Source organism: Gopherus evgoodei, chromosome 4, assembly GCF_007399415.2.
Source record: "Gopherus evgoodei ecotype Sinaloan lineage chromosome 4, rGopEvg1_v1.p, whole genome shotgun sequence".
NCBI lineage: Eukaryota > Metazoa > Chordata > Testudines > Testudinidae > Gopherus > Gopherus evgoodei.
In genome coordinates this window covers 14117678-14141047 of record NC_044325.1, presented here as the reverse complement: position 1 = coordinate 14141047, position 23370 = coordinate 14117678, and the positions used below count along the sequence as shown (strand labels likewise).

General features: G+C 49.5%; 2 protein-coding genes across 2 annotated transcripts; both read left to right on the top strand.

Moving 5' to 3' along the window:
- The first annotated feature begins 180 nt into the window (after nucleotides 1-180).
- On the top strand, nucleotides 181-8513 carry L3HYPDH (trans-L-3-hydroxyproline dehydratase). The gene is made up of 5 exons (XM_030558482.1): nucleotides 181-670; nucleotides 2954-3123; nucleotides 4175-4297; nucleotides 5241-5378; nucleotides 7959-8513. The coding sequence occupies exons 1-5, from the start codon at nucleotides 181-183 to the stop codon at nucleotides 8082-8084; spliced, it is 1047 nt and encodes a 348-aa protein (XP_030414342.1). The 3' UTR covers nucleotides 8085-8513.
- Nucleotides 8514-16586: 8073 nt separating this feature from the next.
- On the top strand, nucleotides 16587-21943 carry GPR135 (G protein-coupled receptor 135). Its single transcript, XM_030559253.1, has 3 exons — nucleotides 16587-16599; nucleotides 16727-16953; nucleotides 18935-21943. Exons 1-3 carry the CDS (start codon nucleotides 16587-16589, stop codon nucleotides 20627-20629), a joined length of 1935 nt encoding a protein of 644 aa, XP_030415113.1. The 3' UTR covers nucleotides 20630-21943.
- Nucleotides 21944-23370: the final 1427 nt, after the last annotated feature.

Here is a 23370-nt window from a genome sequence, read left to right as displayed (position 1 = left end):
GGCCCGCTTTGTCGCACTCCCACCCTGATGGGCGTGGTTACCGCGCAAGCCCCACCCCTTTCGTTGATGACGTCACGGGACACCGCTTATTTGGGCGAGGCCAGCCTCGACCCGCCAGGCTCCATTGGTTCCGCCCCGCGTGGGCGCGGGCGCGGGCGCGGGCGCGGGCGCCTGGCTGTGATGGCGGCGCCCGGCTGGCTGCCGCCGGGCGCGCGGCCGGTGGTGCGCGTGGTGGACATGCACACGGGCGGGGAGCCGCTGCGCATCGTGCCGGGCGGGCTGGAGCCGGGCCCCGCGGGCCCCACGCTGCTGGCCCGGCGGCGCCACATGGGCGCGGAGCTGGACCACGTGCGGCGGCTGCTGGTGCGCGAGCCGCGCGGGCACCGCGACATGTACGCGGCGGTGCTGGTGCCCAGCGAGCTGCCGGCCGCCCAGCTGGGCGCGCTCTTCCTGCACGGCCAGGGCTACAGCACCATGTGCGGCCACGCCGTGCTGGCGCTGGGCCGCTTCGCGCTGGACGGCGGCCTGGTGCCGGCGCCGCGCCGCCCTGAGACCGCGGTCACCATCCACTGCCCCTGCGGGCCCGTCACCGCCTTCGTGCCCTGGGACGGGCAGCGCAGCGGCAGCCGCGTCCGCTTCCACAGCGTGCCCGCCTTCGCCGCCGCCGCAGGTACCGGCCGGCGCCCGCCTGCCTGGGAGGAGATCCCTGGCGCCTGTCCCGGGGGGCGGGACGCCCCTCTCTGTGTGACCCCCGGGGGCGACCCCGAGAGCCTGGCCCCCTGTCTGTGAGCCCCCAGTAATGGTGCGGATGCCCCTTGTCCGTGTGATCCCCGAGCCCCCTTCTGTGGGACCCCCATCCCGTGAGGAAGGGTGCCCCTGTTCTCACCCCCCTCGACTGTACGGCCCCCACGGCTGAGAGTGATGGCTGTGTGCATGACTTACACCGCTCAGCCTGCTCTGGCTTTCCCCATGTCTCCCCCAGGCTCTGGGTGTGGATGTGTGATGTAGCTCCACACCTTGGTCAGTGAGGGATGTAGGGCCCACGTGCCTTCACCTAGTGCCTTTCCACACACTGCAGAGGGGTCAGGAACAATGGGGGTGCTGAAAGCTACTGAACCCAATGGTAAACCCTGTATATGAGGGAAACCATTTGAAGCTGGGAGTGCTGCTGCACCCTTAGTTCCAGCACCTACGGAGGGATGTTTCAGGTGCTTTGGTTCTGATGCAACCAGTTTCAAGCATGTGTGCCGGCCCCTTGACTTCGGAAGCAAGTTTCAGTGTCAAAGGGCGTGGCACAGCTCTGGCAGCCAACAGGCTTTCTGCACAAAGGATTGTAGTTTGTGCCCTGCATGTTGCTGCCCCTGGGACCATATTGGGCTGGCAGCCTTCAATTCTGCAAAACACAGTGCATCCTTATTTGTGGGAATCAGATTGGGTAGTTTAAGACTGTGTAAACATAGTAGTTTGAAGGAGGATGCTTGTCCAAGATTGCAGCCTCTTGAACTGAGGGTAGTTAAGAAGTACCACTTACTATCAGAGGGGTAGCCATGTTAGTGGCTGGATCTATAAAAGCAGCAAAGAGTCCTGTGGCACCTTATAGACTAACAGACGTATTGCAGCATGAGCTTTCGTGGGAGAATACCCATTTTGCATGCATCCGACGAAGTGAGTATTCTCCCACAAAAGCTCATGCTCCAATACGTCTGTTAGTCTATAAGGTGCCACAGGACTCTCTGCCACTTACTGAGATCACTCCAGAAAACAAAGGAATGATTTGTTTTTAACTTTGTACACTCCACTCATTAAGGGTGGGAAGGGGACAGGCAGGTGAATATTTTGGTCTAAAGAGGGGGGTTTTAATGAAGTCTGTACTTACTTTTTGACTCCACAGAAGAATAGACCTAACTGTGGATCTGCCCGATGTTGAAATTGGTGCCCAGGTCGAGAGGATGAAGAACTGCTTTGTAGGGCTCTGTGCAGATGGGCTACCTAATGTTTCTGAGAACCTTTATTAAGTAACAAAAGAGCAGAACTTCGGATAGATTAGAGACTTCACAATACCTGCGATATTTTAGGATGATATGCTATCCCAAATTTGTGTCTTCACTATTGCATAACCATATTCCGTTTCTGTAAGTACACTAGGAGTCACCCACACTCTTCAGTCTGATGGTTTCCTGCATTTTGCCTTTTCATTTTGCTACTGCATTAATTCCTTTAGCTGTTCCGCTTTCTGCCCTCCAGCATCCTTTCCTTTCCAAGACTCCTTGTACCCATTTTATAGCTGCATCTAATAATCTAGTCTACTCACTGTCATTTATTTTTTTGGTTTGGGTATTTTAATTTTTCTAATGATTGAAACTCATGACATGATTTCTAGCATCGTGTTCCTTGACTTTCCTGTAGAGTTCTGTGCCACTCTTGCTTTAGCACCTAGCTTTATATCTCACTTCAAAGTAAATCTGACACTATAATTAAGCTGACTTACCCTACTGTGTGTGTTAGAATCCTGCTGAATTGATAGAATCTGATTGCATTGTTTTGCACTAATAAGCATGAGAGAAATGGTCTAAAAAAAAAAATCTGATACTTCTAGTTTAGAAAGTACAGTCTGTATAGTTGGACAAATTGTTCCTTGATTTAGAACCCAATCTGACCTGTGGATTTTAGCAGGAGATTTTTTTCCATTGACTTTAACGGAAGTTGGATCAGGCTCTTATAAGACTTAGCACTTACCTCTCTTTATCCTTTGATGTCAAAGTGCTACAAAAAATTATCTTTGTTACTCTGCTAACAGTTGCATTAAAATGAGCAACATTGCACTGGGGTGTGAATTAGGACACTATTTGGTTTCCCATGTTGGGGGGTTGAGGGGTGGACCGGGGAGATAATGTTACCCATCTATGTTCATGCACATTCTATTTGCTTTCCCTCCCTCTCCTTTTCTGTTTAGATGTGACAGTTGATGTTCCTGGGCATGGGAAGGTGGTGGTCGATATTGGATATGGCGGTGCTTTCTATGCCTTTCTCAGTGCTGAGAGGTTGGGATTAGATGTTTGTTCTTCAAAGACTCAGGATCTTGTAGATGCAGCAAGTGCAGTAACAGAAGCAGTAAAGAGACAGGTATAGCAGGATGCCAACATACCCCAAATACTTTTCTAACAAAGCAGTAGTACTGCAGGGTTTTTCTTACGGAGGAGACTATTCACGACATTGTTTTACATTCCAGGTACAGCATTCCAGCAAAGAGTAAATATCATAAGACTTTCTCAGGTGTTTGTGGGTTTGACCATTCTTGCCCTGTTTATGTAGTTCTACAGTTTAGTTAGGGCTTGTACACATTTGCGCTTACTTCAGTATAATTTAAGTTGCTCAGGGGTGTGAAAAAGCTGCTGACACAGCTACCACTGCTGGGGAAGATGGAGTAATTATGCCAACAGGAGGAACTGTCTTCTGCTGGCATAGAGTGTCTTCATTAGCTGCTACAATGGCACAGCTGTATCGGTACAGCTGCCCCACTGTAGCCATTCTAGTGTAGACCAGCCCTAATCCAAATTCAGAGCCACGGCTGAGGACTCTGGGGTTGCTGTTGCCAGTCTACTATACTGTCCTACCTTCTGCATGATTGATCTTACTAAAAAGTGTAATATTAGCATATTTTTAGTTTTGAATTTTGTATTTATATATTCTTAATGACTTCAGGAGCACCAGAATGTCTACTGTAGGCTGCTTAAATGTCTGTCTTGTTTATGCGTGTCCACCTCTCACTCACCGCACACATCCCTGTACAGCCCCAGGCAACAACAGCACACTGATGGTTTGTAGTCAAGCAAACGTTAGACCTGAAAAATGCATCTTGAACAGAGCTTAGGAAATCAGTGAAGTCGAGTCTTGAAGAAATAGCTGAGGGTTTGAGTTGCGCACAGGAAATTCCACAGTTCCCCAATATCTGTAGTCTTAAGTGAACACAAGATAAAGAAGTTGCTGTCCTCACTAATAAGCATCAGTTTGTTACCTGTGGGGTAGAAGTAAATGTGCCCAAGAGTAGTTAGGCTGGTACATTCATACTTGTGTGTGCCCAGCTTTTTGTCATCTTGTAAAAATCTTACTGCAATTTAGTTGAAAATATCTGATTGTTGTATGTGTCTGTGTATCCATTCTGTGTTGTTCCTAGTTTAAACTTCATCACCCTGACAACGAAGAGCTTGCTTTCCTCTATGGTACTATATTAACAGATGGAAAAGATGCATTTAGTGATGAACCAACAACCAACATCTGTGTGTTTGCAGATGCACAGGTATGAAAACATGCTACTTTAAGGGATACAAGATACGTAATCCCTGGTCTGGGTATCTATTAAGAATGAGTTAAATTGAGCTGCTGCTTCTCTCGCTATGCTGCAAAGGCATTGTCTTTGAAGTGTCGTCTGTTCCTTAACCGTAAACTATTTTAGTATAGAATGAAAGCAGGTAAATACTTCTGCAAACGTGAGAGAGGCTTTCACTAAGGATTAAACATGAGTTTAGTAGGAAGGACTCTCCCAGCTGTCACATGGGAATGATCCAGAGCAGTGCTTCTCAAAGTCGGGCTGCTGCTTGTTCAGGGAAAGCCCCTGGCAGGCCAGGCTGGTTTGTTTACCTGCTGTGTCCATAGATTCACCCGATCACAGCTCCCACTGGCTGCCGTTCGCTGCTCCAGGCCAATGGGGGCTGCAGGAAGCAGCACGGGCCGAGAGATGTGCTGGCTGCTACTTCGCGCAGCTCCCATTGGCCTGGAGCAGCGAACCGCGGCCAGTGGGAGCCATGATCGGCCGAACCTGCAGATGCGGCAGGTAAACAAACGAGCCTGGCCTGCCAGGGGCTTTCCCTGAATAAGCTGCGGACGGACTTTGAGAAGCACTGATGAGAGTTTTAATTCTAGATTCTGTTAGTGATTATCTGCAAGTGTTACAGACCTGAAAGTAACATGAAGTTTTAATACTTGAGTAGTAACTATGAATATTGTCAAACTAGGATCCCTCACTCCTAGTATTTTGCCAAGCAGAATCAGTCTAAAAGTACCAGAACCCACTTCGTTTTTGTTCTTCTCTCACCCTGTCTATTTGCAGAACCCCAGAGCTAGGAAATGTCTGTAATGATATGGACTGTAGTGGGTGGGGTGGGGTGGGGGTGGGGGTGTGTCTCCTTTTATGGTAAAAGATAAAATGTTCATTAGTTTTTTTTTTTTTTTTTTTTAATTAGGTCGACAGAAGTCCTACAGGCTCAGGAGTAACTGCGCGCATTGCCTTACAATACCATAAGGGTCTCATCCAGCTGAACCAGACCAGAACCTTTAGAAGCAGCACAACTGGTTCCTTATTCACTGGGAAAGCTGTGAAGGCAAGCAGCGAACCTCTCCTTTTCTGTGTATTTTTCAGGTGTTTTTTGTAAATTTTGTACTTGTGCCAATGAGGGAACTAACAGCACAGGCTTAAACCAGTCATAGTGCATCTACAAACAGTTCTGCCACTGTAGTCACTTGATCTGTAGCATCCCCTATCGGTTCAGTCCTGGGCCTGTTTGGAGCAGAGATTGCAAGTCTTGACAAATTGTGTAGGAGAGCAGTGTGTTCTAGATAAATGGGGATGAAGATTCACCTGATGCAGTAATCTTTCCATTGTGATCACAGGCTGTATAGAAAGGAATAAACAGTATGGTGATTAAATTCATGGATGATAGAAAATTGGAAGGAGCTGAGGATGGATGAATAATTCAGAGACCTAAAATAATTAGGAACATTAGCAGAAAGTAATACAGATGGGGGGTGGGAAATAATCCAAAACAGACATGAAGTGTGACAAACCAAAGAAGTGGTACTGCTGAAAGAGACTTGGGGGTCACAGCCAACACCAGATCAGAGATGAGCTTGAAGGGAAAATCAGGGGGAAAAAAGGTGTGCAGTTTTGTGCAGTATATACAAAGGCTTCTCATCAGAGCAGGGCAATATTTGTATGGCTTTAATATAGTTACAGCTGAAAGATTTCCAAATTGGAAGGAGTTGAGTGAAGAGCACCAGCAATGTGGGCAGGTGGGACTGATTTACAAAGAAGATTGGGTTCAGCTGAATGACAATTCAGGAGAGACATAAGAGGCTGCAGACATTGGAAGAAGGCAAATGGGATGAACTTGGGATGGGAAAGCTTGTGAATATGAGAGACATTTTCCCAACAGCTATTGGACTAGGAAAAGGAAGGAGCCATATGTCTGGGGCAGACCTGCCCCAGACAACTGCTGTTCCATTTCAAGTGCAAAACTATTGATTAACAAAACCAATAAGCAAACCCCACGGTTTTAGGGCATGTCTACACTACCACCTGTGTCGGTAAAACTTATGTTGTTCAGGGGGCTGAAAAAAACCACATGGCTGAGAGACTAAGTTTTGCCAGCATAAGTGGTGCTGTGCACTGGGGGCAGGATAGCTCAGTGGTTTGAGCATTGGCCTGCTAGACCCAGGGTTGTGCGTTCAGTCCCTGAGGGGGGCCACTTGGGATCTGGGGCAAAATCAGTACTTGTCCTGCTAGTGAAGGCAAGGGGCTGGACTCGATGACCTTTCAGGGTCCCTTCCAGCTCTAGGAGATAGGTATATCTCCATATATATATATATATATATGTCGGCAGGAGAGCTTCTCCTACCGCTACTCATTGGGATGGTTTAATTATGTCAACGGGAGTGCTCTCCCCGTCGTCATAGAGCAGTTACACAAGAGATCTTACAGCGACGCAGCTTCATGGGTGCCGCTGTAAGGTCTCTGGTGTAAACGCAGCCTTAAACTGTGATTTCTGTTCCTGCGGCAATAGTGGAGCCTTTCCTTCACTTGCCTTGACTTCCTGGAGCTCCCAGCAGAAGTCGTCATAGGCTACTATTTCAAGTCTTTTATACAGCAGCTATACCCTTCTTGCCTGTTAGCTGATGGCTCAGGCCAAACTAGTTTGGCCTGTGCCAAATAGAAGCCATTATCAAGGTGTGGCTTGGTAAGGCCTGGTCTACTCTTAAAAGATAGGTTGACATAGCTAGTCAGTCAGAGGTGTGAAAAAACATACTCCTGACTGATGTAGCTCTGCTGACCTCTGACCTCCAATGTAGGTGGGTTATATCTGCGAGTAACTCTAAGTAAACAAAAGCCCTGTGACTGTAACTGCAATTGGTCAGAGCTGAGGGACGCCCAGAGAAGCAATGCCATAAGTGACACAATTTTATTGTACTTAGCTACCTACAGTATCTCCTTGCTTAATGTTGTAGATATGTTCCTGAAAAATGCAACTTTAAGCAAAACAGTGTTAAGCTAATCCAGTTTCCTCATAAGAATTGCTGGAAATAATGGGGATGGGGTTAAGTCTTTTAGTGAATTTTTTTTTTTGCCAAAAGACCTGTATATACACACACCGAGTATACGTTTTAAACAAACAATTTAATACTGTACACAGCAATGATGATTGTGAAGCTTGGTTGGGGTGGTGGAGGAAGAGGGGATATTTCCCAGGGAACGCCTTGCTGCTAAATGATGAACTAGCAATTGAGTGAGCCCTCAAGGGTCAACACATTGCTGTTAATGTAGCCTCACACTCTTCAAGGCAGCACGAATGGAGGAAGGAGACACAGCATGGCAGAGAGAGAGATGCACACTGTGTGCAAGAGAGATGTGCATTGCCCCTTTTAAGTATGCTGACCCCACTCTAAGTACACTGTCTTTTTAAGTAGATCAGCAAGTTGAGAGCAGCTGCTGCTGCTGCCAGCAAGCTCTCTTGTCCTGAGCCCTGTCGTGTCCCATCCTCCCTCTCCACCCTGTTCTATGGAAATGGGGTTCAGGAGCAGGAGGAGGGGAGCACCCTGACATTAGCACCCTTCTTCCCTCCCCCACCCTCTCCTCCTTCCCCGCACCCCCCAATTCAGTTTAAAATCTAAACCTTTTCTCTTCTCAGGAAGCAAAGTGTGGTGACTATAACGCTGTTGTAGTAGAAGTCTCAGGAGAAGCCTTTTATACTGGAACAGCAACCTTTGTTGTTGAAGAGGAGGACCCACTGAAATATGGATTTTCTCTAAAGTGACCTTTGCCATCATTCAATTGCCAGCTTTTAAATAGTAACCAATGATCTTTGTAATCTGTAGGGGGGAAATATAAATACACCATACTTACTTAGCTCATATTTTCCTAATAGACTGCTGCATCTATGCATGGTTAAAAACAGATTCATTTAAATATCAGAGAGCAGAGCTAAAAAACTTTCCTGGTATCATGATTACTAGTGTTACAAATAAAGATCACAGGCCACATTATTCTGTAGTGATTAGCATGTGTTATACAAGTCTGGGTCTGTTTGAAACTGCATTTACAATTATATTTCAAATGCTAGACAGTAAACAAAGCTTAGCTTGAAGGAGCAATTTCAAATGTAAGTGCCTCTTGTAAAGACATTATGTACTTTAAACTTTGCTTCAGTGCAAGAATTCTATTAAAATGCAGTATTCTGACCTCACATTTTTCTTGTTTTAATTCTTGTAACATGGCCTCAGTCACTGATCTTAAGTATTTCGCAGTCATTGTTTTGGCTCATCTGCTGACATGGTAGTTAAAGTGAAATGACGAAAACCTGTCTGGCCATGCTGCTTCCTGGCTCAGATCTCTTTAAAAAATACCAGAGCTGAAGTTGTCTTTCCTGTGCTACAAACATTACTCATCAGCGGGTACTTCCACTGACATCCTGCCTCAGGTCACTTCGTATCCAGGCTCCTGGTCATGACCAACAAGGGGCTACTATGCCTCTGCTCCTTTCCGTATTCTTGACATTGTGCCTTTTGATATGCTGCCCTCTGCACCTGGAGTAGGCTGGGTCATACTTTACAAATACTTTCGTCCTTCCAACCCTTTAGCCTCCATTTCTTCAAATATAATCCCTCCTTCTCAATAATTCCCATGCTATCTCCAGATAGGTAGTCCAATGTCCTCTTTGTTTCAGATAACAAATTAGTTGGGGCAGAGAATGTGTCTATATGGGCTAAATCCTAATCCCAAAGAAGTCAACAGTAAAAATCTGACTTTAATAGCATCAAGATTGGGACCTGTGTTTGTGAAGTGCTATGTGTGTTTGTAGCACTACATAAATCAATATGCAATCCATTGTTGTGGTTGGATGAAGTGCTAAATAGTAAATAATGCCTTTCACTTGCATAGCTAGACTGGTCATAGTCTACTGCAAGCTAAATCTAAATTGTGAGCCTGGATCCTGCAGACTGGAAAAAATGTTGGCAGCTTGACTTAAAAATGCTAGTAAATATGATGAATTGGTACACTCAGTACCCTAGTGCCAGATGCACTCATTTTATACTGGCCCATACATTCAGATTTTATATTGACAATGCACATCTGCACTGGAGAAGTTGGCTGGGGAAGCTGGTGGCTTGTGCAGCTAGTTGAGACATGAAACAGTTTGGTAGTTTGGAGTCCTGGAATAAGTACTTTAACTAAACTTTATGTTGAAACTGTTACCTATTAAACTGATGCTGAAATCTGTAAGTGATTATAAGAGGTGTAACACGCACTGAGATAAACTCGGAGGGTGAACTACCTCAGTTTTCTTTCAGGACACCTGCAGATTCAGGAAAGCAACACGAACATCATTTTGCTCTGATGTGGTTTCAATGCTGTCTGCAAAACTGCAAGGACTGGATATGTTTCTCATCCATTTCGTCTTGCCTTTTAAAACCACAAAAGTGTTATAAAACTTAGTTTTCATAAGACCAAAGTCTGAGTCATTCAATATATGCAGGATTGTTTGTTAGCATCTTTAGGGGGGATTATATATTTTAATTGCTGCTATGTGATATATGTGGTGTGTGTGTGTGTGTGTGTATACATGGAAAAAATACTAAGAGAATGAGGCTTTGTCTGTGGGAAATCAAGTCAATATAACATAAGGTGTGAATTTAAACTTCTATAGTTATGAATATCACCCCCTTGTGGATGCTCTTATTCTGGTTTAAGAGGAACCTTTTTTGTGGTTTAGCTTATCGCTTAGGAAGGAATTTAAACTATACTCTACTCCAGAATCTGCATCCGCTTAAATTATACTAGTGTAACAAATGTCGCCATGTCGACAAGCCCTTAGTAACAAATGAGATTACCCCAGTGTTGAGGGAACTAAAATCATTAGCATGTCGGCAAGTTCAGGGAATGAGGATCTGCGATGGTCTCCATTGTGCCCATCTGCAGCCTTGTTTCCATTATACCTTTACTGATAAAGTAAGATCTTAGGTCCTAGAATTAGCCCAAGGGGCAGCATATGCAGCAAAACACTTGCTTCTAACCCTCTGCCATGACCTCATGTACTCAAATCTTAAGGGTCCTCAAACAGCTTTAGTTCACGCTACTTAATATGTCTGAAATGTACATTGATTTTTAGAGGTGCAGGGCAAGGATGCATATTCAGTTAAGTACACTGACACCTGTAAGAAATTTACCAGTTAATTGCTTGGTATGGGACTGCCGAGGCTCATTCTCCAGTCTGGCACTTTTGAGTGCAGAAGGTTGGGGCCCACAGGGATTCTAAAAATTAATACTGGCCACTCCAGGCTGGTATTAAACTCCCAAGATTACAGCTTTTCTCTGACCTTGGATGGGTAGATGCTGCCACCACCCAAGTGCAACACCACCCCCTGCCCTTTTGAGAACCTTGGGAATTCCTCCCTGTGGGGTACCCTCAAGACCTTTCACACACCACATCCCTTAGGGAAGAGCTCAGAAAGCAAACGCAGGAAATCAGCTGTTGCCACCAGCTAATTAAACATGCACAAACCTCTTAGGACACAAAAAACCCAATCCTGTTCTTCAGGTAAAATTTATTAAACACAAAAAGAAAGAAAATACATCTGGAACGTAGGGTTTTTGCTAGGTCTTAAAAGAAACAGTTACAAAAATTAAGCATCCAGCTAGCTCTCTTGAGTTCAGCTTAAAGGTTACAAGCAAAACAAAAGGATGTGGGGGTTAGCACAGAGGAGTCCACAAGCCAATAAGCAATAAAAGGAATAACCCTAATCGCATCTCCATAGACATTCCTGAAATTACATCTCTGGGGTTCATGAGTAGTTCTAGGTATGATTTGATGATTTTTTTATACCAGGTTTAAAGCTTTTACAGAATAGTTTCAGCCCTGACCCTGCTTGGTCCCCCTCTCCAGAGAACAACCGACAGACAAAAGGGAAGTTTTTTCCCAATTTTAAAAAGTTCTAGCCCTCCCATTGGCTCTTTTGCTCAGGTGCTCATTCCCTTCTTTTTACCTATGGGCTGTTTTTAACCCTTTACAGGTAAAGCAAGTAGAGAGCAGCTGCTAACAGGGATTTTATAGCTAGCTGGCTGGCAGGGTGTCCACAAACAGGAGTTTTCTTTCCCCCCGCCTCCCCCTCCCCTTTATCACAGGGACCAACTAGGGATAGCTGATGGGTATTTCTAAAATAAATGTTTTATTTACCTCTCCTTTTTGTCCCATTTTCTCAAATTATGAAATTTGTGAGGCAGGAATTGTCTCAATGTGGGCTTGCTCAAATGCCCATTGAAGTCAATAGGAGTTTTTTCCCCATTAAGGTCAAAGGTCACTGGACAAAGTGCTATGTGTTTGGACCATGTTTAGCAACTGCAATGTGCGATCATATTGTATGTAGTGAGAATCCATCGCTCTTCCCCAGGTTTTCACCTGTTGCTTGTCTTAGGCATAAACATGCACACGCTTTAAGCATGAGTAGTTGGGACAAAAGTGTTCCGCAGGATTGGAGTCTCGGACTGTAAACTTGTCAAGTTAGGGGCTGTCTATGTGAGAGAGTGTCTGGCACACCAGGTGGATACTGCCACCCTACAAATACATGCCCAGGTTGTAAAAAATAGATTAAGATATACCAAGTAAAGCATTAAGATTTCCCTGAATTGTAGTAGGGCTTTTTTCAGTATAATATGCAGTACTTTATAATTTGAGTATAACAAGACCATTTTGGTGTAATTAATACTTGTTGCCTGGTGGTGTTAGATCATTACACACACACAAAAAATCCTGGAAAATTCTCTTCTCTTATTAAAAACTTCTAAAGGCCAGGACAAAGCTCTCTTCAAATCTCTAATGTACCAATTGGCAGCTAATGATACTGGAGAGCTTCAAAAAGAAAAGGTAAAATTAGAGTAATGATGGGACAAAAAAGCACAGCTCTAATCTGCCAGTGCTGTAATACATTTTAAAGCCATAATTCTCATAATGAAAGAACAAAAATGGTTGCTAGATTGACAGTTTGTGTTCGTTGAACTTATTTTGCTAAGGCAGGATGCCTGAGTACTTGTGCGCCTACCTTTGCTACTCATTTTCTTTATGACTTTTGGGCAAGTCACTTATGGCCTTGTTGAGATGTGCTGAGCAGCCCTAACTCCTGTTAAAGCCACACGGAGCTGCCGGTGTTCAGCACCTTTGAAAGAGAGGTAATTTGTTCCTCAGTTTCTCACCTTGTAAAAGGAGGGGAACTCCTGAAGGGACTTAGGCATTGCAATGCTGAGCATTACAGTGTCTAATTTAGTTGTGTAGAAAATTAGGAACAACACTGTGATCCTCAAAGTCGAGTTAGGCAACCAGGCTCTAGACAGTGGATGGGGAGAGAGCAAAGCTTTAGAATGTGATCCACAAAAGCCATTGTGGTAGGCAGGGAACTGCCTAATCTAGCCAACTGGAGATGCTGATCAGAGGGGGGATTGTGCTAAGCCCCATCACGCTGTATCAGTGTCTAAGTCTGGGCTGCCTGGAGGTGTCTAGCTCTGCTTAGCGATCCATGAATGGGCACCTGCAATCGGGGGGCTTAAAAGCCTAATACTCATTGGGCCAGGGAGAGAGAATGGGAATGACTTTCTAGTCCAGTGGTCAGGGCCCCCATGTGGGAGATCCTGAGTCCAGTCCCTGTTACAACCACTTTTGTTATTTATCCACAGTTGAATAGCGTCAACGGGAGAGACTAAAGCAGCCCTCTCCTCCTCCCCCATCAGAATAGCCCAGGTGCTTTTTTAAAAAACCAGCTGCAATGAACCAGGCTATTTTAGCATCAGAGTAGATACAATTGGTGGCATGCTATGATGTATGGTTTGCTGGGACAGGTCCTCAGCTAATGTCAATTGAGGCCAATGGAGCAATGACAATTTAGACCAAGTAAGCACGTGCTCCTCTTGCTAGGTACCGATGTGGCCTCATACATTGCAGCAGAGTGCCCATCTTTTGCTAGGCTTGTAGGGCCAAATCCTGCAGTCCGTACTACAGTAAATCAGGACAAAGAGGCAGCAAATGAGGAAAAAACATCACAATCATACCATTTCTCAGCCAGGGAAATTCTTGGATGCTGTCTGGAAAATATAGAGTTAAATTGAAACTCTATTTACATTTTTTCAAATGCGGAATATATATTGAATAGTATCTAATATCACAATTTGAGCTCAGTATCTCCATTCATTTCAAGGACGAATGAGTATCTTATTGTTTGCAGTGGTGTTGCAGCCATATTGATCCTAGGAGATGAGACAAAGTGGCTGAGGGAATAGTGTTTATTGGCCCAACTTCTGTTGGTGAGTGAGGTGCTCCTAGCAGGCAAAGGCAGCTTCCATGGACCAAGCTAGGCGATATCCATAGTTTGAAAGGAGTTTAGGCATTGAGATATTTCTTAATGTTTGTCAATTTGAATTTAGCTCCAGGGCATATTTATCCACCCACAGGATGCACGCTAGGACAACGCTGGAATCGTCCTTTAAAAAGCTTAACAATGATTTGAGCCAATTTGATTTCTGCCTTTCCTATCCCCTAGGCCTGTGGCTGCATCGACAGGTATTTGCAGTGAGCTAGCCTGAGTACAAGCAGCAGCGTAGCCAAGGTAGCACATGGGTAGTGGCAGCAGAGGGCGTGGCTGAGCTATGCCCCAAACAAACTGGATGGAAACCAGTGGGTATGTAGTGGCCCAGTGCCTCTGCTGTGGCCAGGTTTGCATAATTTTTGGTGGTGCCAAGAATAGGCCCAAGTCCAGACCCCCCCCCCCACACACACACACCTGCCTAAGGCTCTGGGAGGGAGTTTGGGTGCAGGAGGGGGAAAGGCCCAGGCTCTGGGAGGGAGTTGGGGTGCAGGCTCTGGGCTGGGGCAGGCTGTTGGGCTGCAGGATTGGGTGCAGGAGCAGGCTCAGGGAGGGAGTTTGGCTTTGGGGTCTGGGCTGGGGCAGGGGGTTGGGGTGCAGGAGGAAGTGTGGGGGATGGGCTCTAGGAGGGAGGTTGGGTGGGAGGTTTGGGCTGGGGCAGGGGGTTGGGGTGCAGGAGGAGGTGTGGGGGTGGGGTCTGGGCTGGGACAGAGTTGCAGAAGAGGGGTGCAGCACTTACCTTGGGAGGCTCCTGAAAGTGACCCGTGCCCACCTCTGGCAGCAGCTCCTAGACGGGGGTCCGGAAGCTCTCCCCACACCGCCCCCGCCCCCCACAGGCACCGCCCCTGCAGTTCCCATTAACCACAGTTGGCAGTGCACAGAGACACCTTCCCCAGGGGCCACAGGGAAGTGCTGGCCACCTCTGGAAGTGAAGCGAGTGGGCAGGAAGTCTGTGGGGAGAGGTGAGCTGGTCCCAACAGCCTGCAGTGTGGGGGTGGGGAGATGCAGGGGAGTGGGTGCAGAGGGGATCCAAGCAGCACCCAATCTGTGTGTTGGGGCAGGGGCTTTGAAATGCATGTCAGGGGGTGCTAGGACCCTCACATACACACAGTCTGCTTGGAGGGGAATAGGAGGGGCTGTTGGGTGGGGGGAGCAGGCATCTCAGTTCCTATTAGAATCATAGAAGATCAGGGCTGGAAGAGACCTCAGCGGGTGATCTAGTCCAATCCCCTGCTCAAAGCAGGACCAACACCAACTAAATCATCCCAGCCAGGGCTTTGTCAACCCTGACCTTAAAAACCTGCTAAGGAAGGAGATTCCACCACCTCCCTAGGTAACCCAGTCCAGTGCTTCACCACCATCCTAGTGAAACTGTGTTTCCTCCACAGCAACTTGAGACCATGGCTCCTTGTTCTGTCATCTGGCACCACTGAGAAGAGCCTAGCTCCATCCCCTTTGGAGCCCCCCTTCAGGTAGTTGAAGGTTGCTATCAAATGCCCTCCTCACTCTTCTCTTCTACAGACTAAATAACTCCAGTTCCCTCAGCCTCTCCTCTTAAGCCATGTGCCCCAGCCCCCAATCATTTTCATTGCCCTCCACTTGATTTGCTCCAATTTGCCCACATCCATTCTGTAGTGGGGGCCCAAAACTGGATGCAATACTCCAGGTGTGGCCTCATCAGTGCTGAATAGAGGGGAATAATCACTTCTCTCGATCTGCTGGCAATGCGCCTACTAATACAGCTCAATATGCCATTAGCCTTCTTGGCAACGAGGGCACACTGCGGACCCATATCCAGCTTCTTGTCCACTGTAATCCCCAGGTCCTTTTCTGCAGAAAAGACAAAATGCATCTGATAAGGATAGGATTCAAACCCCTGCATGTAGAGCACAATGGATTAGCAGTCCAGCACCTTAGCCACTTGGCCAGCTCCCTGAGGGAAGACAGGGTGGGGGTGCACATGTGTGTGAGCAGGGTGGTTCCACTCCCCTGGCTGTATCTGTGTATGGGGCAGGGGACCAACAGTCCCAGCCTCTGTGTATATGTATGTGTGACAACAGGATAGCTGCGCCAGTGTCCTGCCTCTTTGTGTGTGTGTCTGTGTTTAGGGGGTAGTAGCTAGTCCCAGCCCCCCTCTGTGTGGGGGGGGGATATGGGGTTCCTGTGTGTGTGGAGGGGGGGGATGTGTTGAGTGTTTGTGTGGGTTGGAAGGTGTCTATGTTGGGATGGGTGTCTCTGTGTGTCTGCCTTTGGGGTATGGCTGTATGTGTGTCGGGAGTATTTGCTGGGGGGGGGGGATCTGTGTGCTGGGTGTGTCTGTGGGGTGTGAGTGTGTTTGTCTCGAAGTATATCTGTGTGTTGGCAGTATTTGGGTGTGCATGTCTGGGGGTGGGGGGTGTCTGTGTGATGGGGGTATGTATGCCTGTATGTACTGGGAGGCATCTGTTGGGTGTGTCTTGGAGGTGTGTGCACTGGGGTGTGTGGATGTCTGGGTTATGTCTGTCTGTGTTGGGAGTGTCTATCGGGGGGTGATTGTGTATTGGGGCCGTGTTGGGGTGTTCATGTGTGGATGTGTGTCTGTGCTGGAGATGTCTGTGTGTGTTGGGGTGTGTCTATCTGTGGGGGTGGTCTTTCGTGGATATATCTGTGTGTGTGTGTGTGTGTGTGTGTGTGTGTGTGTGTGCTGGGGATCTGTGTTTGTTGTGGGTATGCTGTCTCTTCATTTGTTGGGGGGGGTCTGCTGTTGGGGGTGTTGTGTATGTCTCCATGTCTTGTGGAGTATGTCTGTGTGTTGGGGTGTGGTTGTGCTGGGGTCCAGTAGGTGTCTGGTGTGTGTGTCTGTCTGTCGGGGGGGGGGTGTCTGTCTGTTTGGGGGAGGGTTGTCAGGTGGTGTCTGTGTGTGTGTGTTTGGGATGGCCACATTGGGTATGTATATCAGTCTGTTGGGTGTGTCAGTCTATTGGAGCTATCTCTGTTTGGGGGTGTTTGTCAAGGGGTGTCTGTTGGGGAGGGGCATGCACAAGGAGAGGCAAGCAAGGCCATCCCCCATAAGCGTTGGGGGCACAGAACTCCTCCAGTCCCAGGGCTGCGGTGACAGAGAGAGGAAGCACCTCCAGCACCAGAGCTATGGTGACAGAGAGGGAACTCCTCCAGCCCTGGGGCTGCAGTGACAGAGATAGGGAGATCCTGCTGGAGCCTGGGGACCAGAGAGGGAGGGAAAAGCAAGCTCCTGCCGGAGAGCAGGGGAGCACAGAATGTGCTCCTCCCCAAGCGGTCAAAGTAAAATTTCTGCACATGCCCTGCTGTTGGGTATGTATATGTGTCAATCTGTTGCATGTGTGTGTGTGTGTGTGTGTGTGAGAGAGAGAGAGAGGGGGTGTCTGTTGCATAGATGTGTCAGTCTTTTGGGGGCGTGTCTGTGTTGGGGATGTGCATCAGTCTGTTGAGAGATGTCTGTCGGGATATCAGTTGGGTATGTCAGTCTGTTGAGATGTGGGAGGGTGTCTGTTGGGGATGTGTGTCAGTCTGTCAGGGGCTGTCTGTAGGGAATGTGTGTCAGTCTATCAGGGGGTGTCTGTAGGGGATATGTGTCAGTCTGTCAGAGGGTGTCTGTAGGGGATATGTGTCAGTCTGTCGGGGTGTCTGTAGGGAATGTGTGTCAGTCTGTCAGGGGCTGTCTGTAGGGGATATGTGTCAGTCTGTCGGGCTGTCTGTAGGGAGTGTGTGTCAGTCTGTCAGGGGGTGTCTTTAGGGGATATGTGTCAGTCTGTCAGGGGCTGTCTCTAGGGGATATGTGTCAGTCTGTCAGGGGGGTGTCTGTAGGGAATGTGTGTCAGTCTGTCAGGGGCTGTCTGTAGGGGATATGTGTCAGTCTGTCAGGGACTGTCTGTAGGGAATGTGTGTCAGTCTGTCGGGGGCTGTCTGTAGGGAATGTGTGTCAGTCTGTCGGGGGTGTCTGTAGGGGATATGTGTCAGTCTGTCAGGGGCTGTCTGTAGGGAATGTGTGTCAGTTTGTCGGGGGTGTCTGTAGGGGATATGTGTCAGTCTGTCAGGGGCTGTCTGTAGGGAATGTGTCAGTCTGTCGGGGGCCGTCTGTAGGGAATGTGTGTCAGTCTGTCAGGGGGTGTCTCTAGGGGATGTGTGTCAGTCTGTCGGGGGCCGTCTCTAGAGAATGTGTGTCAGTCTGTCAGGGGGTGTCTCTAGGGGATATGTGTCAGTCTGTCAGGGGGTGTCTCTAGGGGATGTGTGTCAGTCTGTCGGGGGCCGTCTCTAGGGAATGTGTGTCAGTCTGTCAGGGGCTGTCTCTAGGGAATGTGTGTCAGTCTGTCAGGGGCTGTCTCTAGGGGATATGTGTCAGTCTGTCAGGGGCTGTCTCTAGGGGATATGTGTCAGTCTGTCAGGGGGTGTCTGCAGGGAATGTGTGTCAGTCTGTCAGGGGGTGTCTGCAGGGAATGTGTGTCAGTCTGTCGGGGGCTGTCTGTAGGGAATGTGTGTCAGTCTGTCAGGGGCTATCTGTAGGGAATGTGTGTCAGTCTGTCAGGGGGTGTCTGCAGGGAATGTGTGTCAGTCTGTCGGGGGCTGTCTGTAGGGGATATGTGTCAGTCTGTCAGGGGCTGTCTCTAGGGAATGTGTGTCAGTCTGTCAGGGGGTGTCTTTAGGGGATATGTGTCAGTCTGTCAGGGGCTGTCTCTAGGGGATATGTGTCAGTCTGTCAGGGGGTGTCTGCAGGGAATGTGTGTCAGTCTGTCGGGGGCTGTCTGTAGGGAATGTGTGTCAGTCTGTCAGCGGGTGTCTCTAGGGGATATGTGTCAGTCTGTCAGGGACTGTCTCTAGGGAATGTGTGTCAGTCTGTCGGAGGTGTCTGTAGGGGATATGTGTCAGTCTGTCGGGGGCTGTCTGTAGGGAATGTGTGTCAGTCTGTCAGGGGCTGTCTCTAGGGGATATGTGTCAGTCTGTCAGGGGGTGTCTGTAGGGAATGTGTGTCAGTCTGTCAGGGGCTATCTGTAGGGAATGTGTGTCAGTCTGTCGGAGGTGTCTGTAGGGGATATGTGTCAGTCTGTCGGGGGCTGTCTGTAGGGAATGTGTGTCAGTCTGTCAGGGGCTGTCTCTAGGGGATATGTGTCAGTCTGTCAGGGGGTGTCTGTAGGGAATGTGTGTCAGTCTGTCAGGGGCTGTCTCTAGGGGATATGTGTCAGTCTGTCAGGGGGTGTCTGTAGGGAATGTGTGTCAGTCTGTTCGGGCCCTATGGGGTGTGTGTCAGTCTGTTGGGGGATGCCCATCGGAGGGTCTGTGTGCGTCGGGGGCGCGCATGGCCCCAGCCCTGCGGGCGACCAGGGGTCTCGGCATCGCGGGGGTCGCCGCTGACTCTCGCCGGGCCCCGTGTGCGCAAACGGGCAGGCCGAACTCGGTTCCCTGGGCAACGGGCTGGAGACGTCAGCGGCTCCCGGAGCCCCCGAAGCCCGCACGCAGCAGGGGGCGCGGGCGCGCGGCTGGCAGATCCCAGAGCCCGCCAGGCCGGGCGGGGAGCAGCAGCCCCAGCTGCGGCTCTGCGTCCCCGCTGCAGCCGGGACCCCAACCCCCGGGCCGGCCTCGGGCCGAGCCTCCTCCCCCGCCTGCCGCTCTCCCCGGGGCGACGGGAAGGGGATGCTCGCGGCTCATGGAGCCGCCGTCGGCGAGCCCGGGGCTGCTGAGCGCCCTGTCCCGGGCCGGGAGCAATGAGAGCGGCGGGGAGGCGCCCACGGCTGACCCCGCCGCGGGGGCGGAGGAGGCGGGCTGGTCAGGCGCGGCGCTGGCCTCGCAGGCGCTGCTGCTGGTGCTGATCTTCGCCCTGTCTGCGCTGGGCAACGGGGCCGTGGTGCTGGTCATCGCCCGGCACCGGCAGCTGCGCACCGTCACCAACGCCTTCGTGCTGTCGCTGTCGCTCTCCGAGCTGCTGGGCGCGCTGCTCTGCCTGCCCCTCGCCTTCCTGCGCCTGCTGAGCCGCCCGCGCGGCGCCTGGCTCTCCGGCCAGCGCCTGTGCCTGGCCAGCGCCGCCCTGCACGCCGGCCTGGGCATCGCCGCCACCCTCACCATGGCGCTGCTCTCCTTCGACCGCTACTGCGCCATCGTGCGCCAGCCCCGCCGCAAGATGGGCCGCCGCCGCGCCGCCCAGCTGCTGGCCGCCGTCTGGCTGGCGGCGCTCGGCTTCGCCGCGCCCTGGTACCTGCTGGCCCAGGCGGCGGGCAGGGGCCACGGGGCCGGCTCGGGCCGCTGCACCTACGTGCTGCTGCCCTGGGGCTCGTCGCGGCTGGGCCCGCCCTACAGCGCGGCGCTGATCGTGCTCTGCTACCTGCTGCCCTTCGCCCTCATGTGCTTCTGCCACTACAACATCTGCCGCGCCGTGCGCCTCTCCGAGAGCCGGGTGCGGCCGCTCACCACCTACGGCCACCTGCTGCGCTGCTACGGGGAGATGCGCACCGCCACCACCGTGCTCATCATGATCGTCTCCATCATCTGCTGCTGGGGGCCCTACTGTGTCCTGGGGCTGGTGGCCGCTGCTGGCCACCTGCCCTTCTCGCCCACCGTGGACGCCGTGGCCAGCTGGATGGCCTGGGCCAATGGCGCCATCAACCCGCTCATCTACGCCGCCCGCAACCCCAACATCGCCATGCTGCTGGGCCGCAGCCGCGAGGGCGGCTACCGGACTAGGAACAACGTGGCCGCTTACTTGGCTGCCCGGGGCCAGTGCCTGGAGGCCCGCGGCCAGGCCGAGCCAGGCCAGGAGCGCTATGCCCAGCAGCGGCCCTGGGGCCACACCGCCAGCGCCCTCTCCTCCTCCAGCCCGGCCAGCGGCGGCGAGGTGGCCATGTGGGCCTGCAAGAACCCGGCCGTGCTCTTCTGCCGCGACGCGCAGCCCGACACGGTCTCCCAGGCTGCCCTGCCGCCCAAATCCGACACCGCTGATACCAGCCTCTGAAGCGGCCAGGGGGGCCTGCTGGAAAAGCTGCCTGACCGCCGGCTGCCTCGGGCTGTGGAACAGGTGCCCACGGGAAGGACTGGGAGACCCATGGCTTGGGCCGTTTGAAACTAGGCTGAGCAAAGCGCAAGTTACTGGGGAGCAATGTGCAGTAACCCGGGGGCTGCACTGGATGAACTAGTGGGGCTGCTCCAGTGCTTCAGTTCTTAATGCCAGCGTGGGAGACAAAGGAAGCACCCAGGGGCAGATGCACTGGCTCTCCCCATTTCAAAAGGGGATCAAAAATGCCAGGGAGAGCAGCTGAAATGAGCCCAGCACACAGCTGATGAGAGAAAGGGTGGCAGAATCACCCTGTGAGCTCATCTCGGTTTAGCAAAAAAGTGCCAGTAGGAAGTTACCATCACCACAAGCCACCTGACCATTGGAAACTGTTAAGTGCCAAAAAAAAAAAAAAAAAAAGAGGGACTGAAAGCTGAATATTGCCAGCTCAAAGACACTCAAAACATATCACACTGTGAAAACTGCAGCTTTGAAGGAGACAGTTGCTTTAACGTATTATATTTGGAAATACACCAAGTCTCAGACTAGGACAGATGAAAATCTGACATCACTAAGAGCACCTTGAGGTTCATTTTTAAGTCTCAAACATAAGAAAAATCCCATTCAGAGCTCTGCAGATTTAAAGAAAATGTACAAGATTGGGGGGGGAGAAGAATGAAACTTGAAGCCTCATGAAATTTGTGATATTTTCCTTTCAGTACATACATTATGTGAGAAGTATTTCAAATGTGGAACATTCCCAGAAATGGGAGCTTAGTACTGTATTCTGATCCAGACAAAATTGAAAAGATAAAATATGTGTTTGGAATACACGTGGCATCAGTCTGTTTGTAGACTTGTGAATTTCCTCTTTGAGATGGATAAAAATGTCTAATTTCATCTAACAGCCTTTGAACATATTTATATGAGCCACTAGGGCAGGGATGAGCAAACTATGGCCTGGGGGCTGCATCTGGCCCTGCAGACATTTTAATCCGGTCCTGAAGCTCCTGCCAGGGAGCAGGGTCCGAGGCTTGGCCGGCTCTAAGCATGCTGGGGCTCCGTGTGGCTCCTGGAAGCAGCAGCATGACCCCCCTCCATCTCCTACGCATAGGGACAGCCAGGAAGCGCCGCCTGCAAAGCTCCCATTGGTCACAGTTGCGTGCAGATGTGGCAGTGCACAGAGGCGCCTGTCTGCACCTCTGTGTAGGAGCAGGAGGGGGGACACGCCGCTGCTTCCGGGAGCTGCTTGAGGTAAGCACCGCCAGGAGCTTGCACCCCTGACCCCCTCCTGCCCCCCAAGCCCCTGCCCTGATCGCCCTCCGAACCCCTCAGTCCCACACTCCTGCACGCCAGAGCCCACACCGCCAGCCGGAGCCCTCACCTCCCCACCCGCACCCTAACTCCCTGCCCCAGCCTGGAGTCCCCTCGCACAGCCTGAACTCCTCATTTCTGGCCCCACCTCAGAGTCCACACTCCAGTCGCCAATGTTGTGAGCATTCCTGGCCCACCATACAATTTCCATGTTGCCCTTGGGCCAGAAAGTTTGCCCACCCCTGCACTAGAGAGGTAGGTATACTTTTTCTCTCCTTCAACAGAAATGTGCTGAGTCTAGTTTGTATTTCAGGGTGCACATTATCCTGCTCACTGCGTAACTCAGTTGACCTATTAGAATTTAATGATATTTGGAAATCAGCATTGATTGCCAGTACTGATATCACATAAAAACAAAAAGAGCACAAATCAGTATGTTGAAACCAACTCACAGGAAATGCTGCTGCACAGGTAATCCGCATCTTGGGATTTATGAATTTATTTTTCCTCAAAGGTTCAGGATCTCAAGCCTTAAATTAATACTTTTAATTAGAAATGGGATTCAGACCTTCCATTACCTTCACTAAATTTAAACGTGAAAAAATAGCCAGTATTTTTCTTGTACAGTATTTAAATTATAATGTTTTATCAGATTTTTCAACTGTTTGTGACTCAAGTGGATGTATATTATTATTTTGTAAATGGGACAAGAAATAAATTGTCTTTTATGCAAGAGATTAAAATGTTTCTGCCTTTTATCATCCAAAAAAAGAGAAATATGAAAGGACAAAAGGGTGACAAAATTGCCATGATAATGGGGAGAGATTAATGGTAGACGAAATTTCAAAATCTTGATAATTTGTCATGCTTTCATAACCATGCCCCTTCTTAAATCAATGGGAGAAAGATTTGATCCTTAAAGACAGTCTCAATACATAACATTTGCACATATATGGCTTGAAACCTGCAACTAATACTACGTCTAGTGTTTGTGACATAAAGGACGTCTGTCCCCTAGAACTGGACTGAGGCCACCACCTCATTTCACCAAGGTCAATAAAGACCTGAGCATAACAAGAACTTAGGGATAGAAAAGTTTTTTATTGCTTGTAGTTCTGCTTCTCTGGCCTGCCCAGCCTCTTAGATTGCTACAGAATTAACTGGGCGTTGTGTCTTTTTTTTAAGGCTTTGCTAAGATTTCATTATTTATTTTACTTTATACTTTTGTATTGTTTTATAATTTTATTTATTTGCATTTATACACTCTAAATGGGCACCTATCCATATGCTCTAGCTACATTGCTGTATTATAAAAGTACTTACATGCTATAAAACTACAGAGATAATAGAAATGGGTGAGATGCATGATTTCAGAAAGCTGTTTATCA